The sequence below is a fragment of the Sphaeroforma arctica genome, assembly GCF_001186125.1.
Source record: "Sphaeroforma arctica JP610 unplaced genomic scaffold supercont1.1900, whole genome shotgun sequence".
In the NCBI taxonomy this organism is placed as follows: Eukaryota; class Ichthyosporea; order Ichthyophonida; genus Sphaeroforma; species Sphaeroforma arctica.
In genome coordinates this window covers 8,033-10,354 of record NW_014038658.1, presented here as the reverse complement: position 1 = coordinate 10,354, position 2,322 = coordinate 8,033, and the positions used below count along the sequence as shown (strand labels likewise).

The 2,322-nt window shown below is 42.3% G+C and overlaps 1 protein-coding gene across 1 annotated transcript; it reads left to right on the top strand.

Annotated features, from left to right (window-relative positions):
* Positions 1-1,241: 1,241 nt before the first annotated feature.
* SARC_11826 (hypothetical protein) lies at positions 1,242-2,200 on the top strand (the record flags this gene model as incomplete). Its single annotated transcript, XM_014294081.1, has 3 exons — positions 1,242-1,523; positions 1,563-2,110; positions 2,179-2,200. Coding segments are annotated over 3 exons (852 nt in total), but the record flags the coding sequence as incomplete, so codon positions are not given.
* Positions 2,201-2,322: the final 122 nt, after the last annotated feature.

Here is a 2,322-nt window from a genome sequence, read left to right as displayed (position 1 = left end):
TATATATATATATATATATATATTATATATAATTATATATATATTTATATATATATATATTTATATATATATATATATATTATAAATTCTATATGCGTAATCGTGGCCATAAATTCTATATAAGTAATCGGGAATATATAGTTGTAATTCCGTAACCATTCCAGTGACCAATATTTTGCCGAAGGAATTCCCGGTAGACGCACAACGTAGCAATGAAATTCTGTTGATTAGGGCTAGCTACCATCGATTTAGGTTATTTGTAGATATGCATGTTAATATATTATATTTGAAAACATGACTCAATAGTGTGGTTAAAAGTTCGATTATAGATGCATTTTTTTAAAAGTGGTCTGTACTGGCATACTCATTTGCATCGAACCATGTATGTTTGCAAACTCTGTTGACATAATTTAATGTATACTTACATGCACATACTTATCCTTTTCCTTCTCCCGTATGCAGATGGAAACCAACCGGATAAGCCACCACAAACTTCAGCATCGAAAACGGAGCACCACTCGGTACTAGACATGTCTGTATGTGCACGTACGCTCACAAGCATAGTGCGCATCATGCTCCTACTCGAAACAGCCCATACACAGACACATACCGACCCCGGAGTAGTGGGCACCATCTGCGATTGGGATGACATCACATCCATTGCCATGGCAACGGGTTTGTTGGACACGCGTTTCGCAGGGGATATATGCGAGGATTTGTTGCAGGCAAGTTGTGAGGGTCCACTGACATCGCTGGCCACCCCCGAGGTAAGTGTGTATGCGTGTGTTCAAGTCCGTTAGGTGTCAAAATATATACATATCATCTGCTGAAGCTCGAAAGTCTGTTTGTGAGCTGTGTCTATGGGTGACCATGTGCATACTATATCAAGTGTGTGTTATTTTTTTGCTAGTATGCGTTGTGTGTATATGTAGACATATATGTGCTTTCATGAGGTTGGAAAGATCAGGTCGTATATACATATGTATGTATAGAAGTTGTGATCTATATATATATATATATATATATACTGTGGTAGTGTGTATGTATTCTTTTTGACGCTGTTTGAAGCTGTATGAGATTGCAGTAATATTTGTTTATATACAGTTTTATAAATAGGACATGTAGGCTGATCATGACCCTATTCGACATAGAAATATTCAGAACTGTATTGGTCGCAAATTCTTTCCTGTCTTGGGCGTTAGACGTATATTACAATTGTACTTTTGCATGATATCGGACAGGTGGTAGGCAATACCCAAAGCCACAGCAAGGGGGTGAGTGTAGGCTTAGACGGACCATTGTTTGTCCCAGCGTACAGTGGGGCATCAGCTGTACTGCGGTACATGCGCACAGTCCGTTGGCATGACAACAGAGACTCAACTGGTGCAGGCTTGCTGCCAACAAACGGTAGATCCGGTGGTAAAGGGAAGACAAGGAGGAGTGACTCTGAAAAGGGGAGTATTCACCGACACACACCTAAAGGCACTTGTCCAGCTGAGAGTGCGAGCTTAGACACACACGCAGTGTGTGTGTGTGAAGCCTGTGCATGCGGTGAAACTCAGAATGTATCGATGGAACTTCCGTACACACCCATGGAAGACCGAACACGTGCTGTTGGCCTTGACGTTGACGTGGGATCGACTGATACACTAGGAAGCATGCGCATCGCAGCAACACTCACTCAGATTCTGGACACGTGTTCGAAGTGGGATGCGTCGGTGTTGTCCGTTACCATGGCAACGGTAGATTCATATACCCGACTCGCTTCAGGCAAATGGGAGACAACGGGAGTTGAGTTGAAATCGAATTTGAAATCGACACTGAAGCCGGAACCGGGTTCAAAACAACGGGCGAAAACACACCGGAGACATGTTTCATTCAATAGCCAATCAGATGGTCCAATTGATAAAATGGGCCAATTAGGTGCGACCACTATCAAGAAGAGTTTATCAGTTGCGGGTGACGAATCTGGTGCAGAGAATGCCCAAAAGGAACAGCGTGAGTCTGCGTGCTCAGATCAAGGACGAACGTGCGGAGAGCGACAGTGCTGTGTCGAGAGTCGTGCTGTCGCCATGGCTACGGCGGTGGAGGCATTCGATTGGTTAGCGACGTATGTCTGTCTGAGAGATGAATCGAGCTTCTATATTGTTGTATGTGTGATATCATATGTGTTTGTAGTCTTCCACCATGCATTTGTTAATTGCGTCATATCTTATACCGTCGGCTTTATTACATTAATCTACATTGTTTTGTTGCATTCTTTATATATATATATGTGTGTGTGTGAGTGAGTGAGTGAGTGAGTGAGTGAGTGTATATATA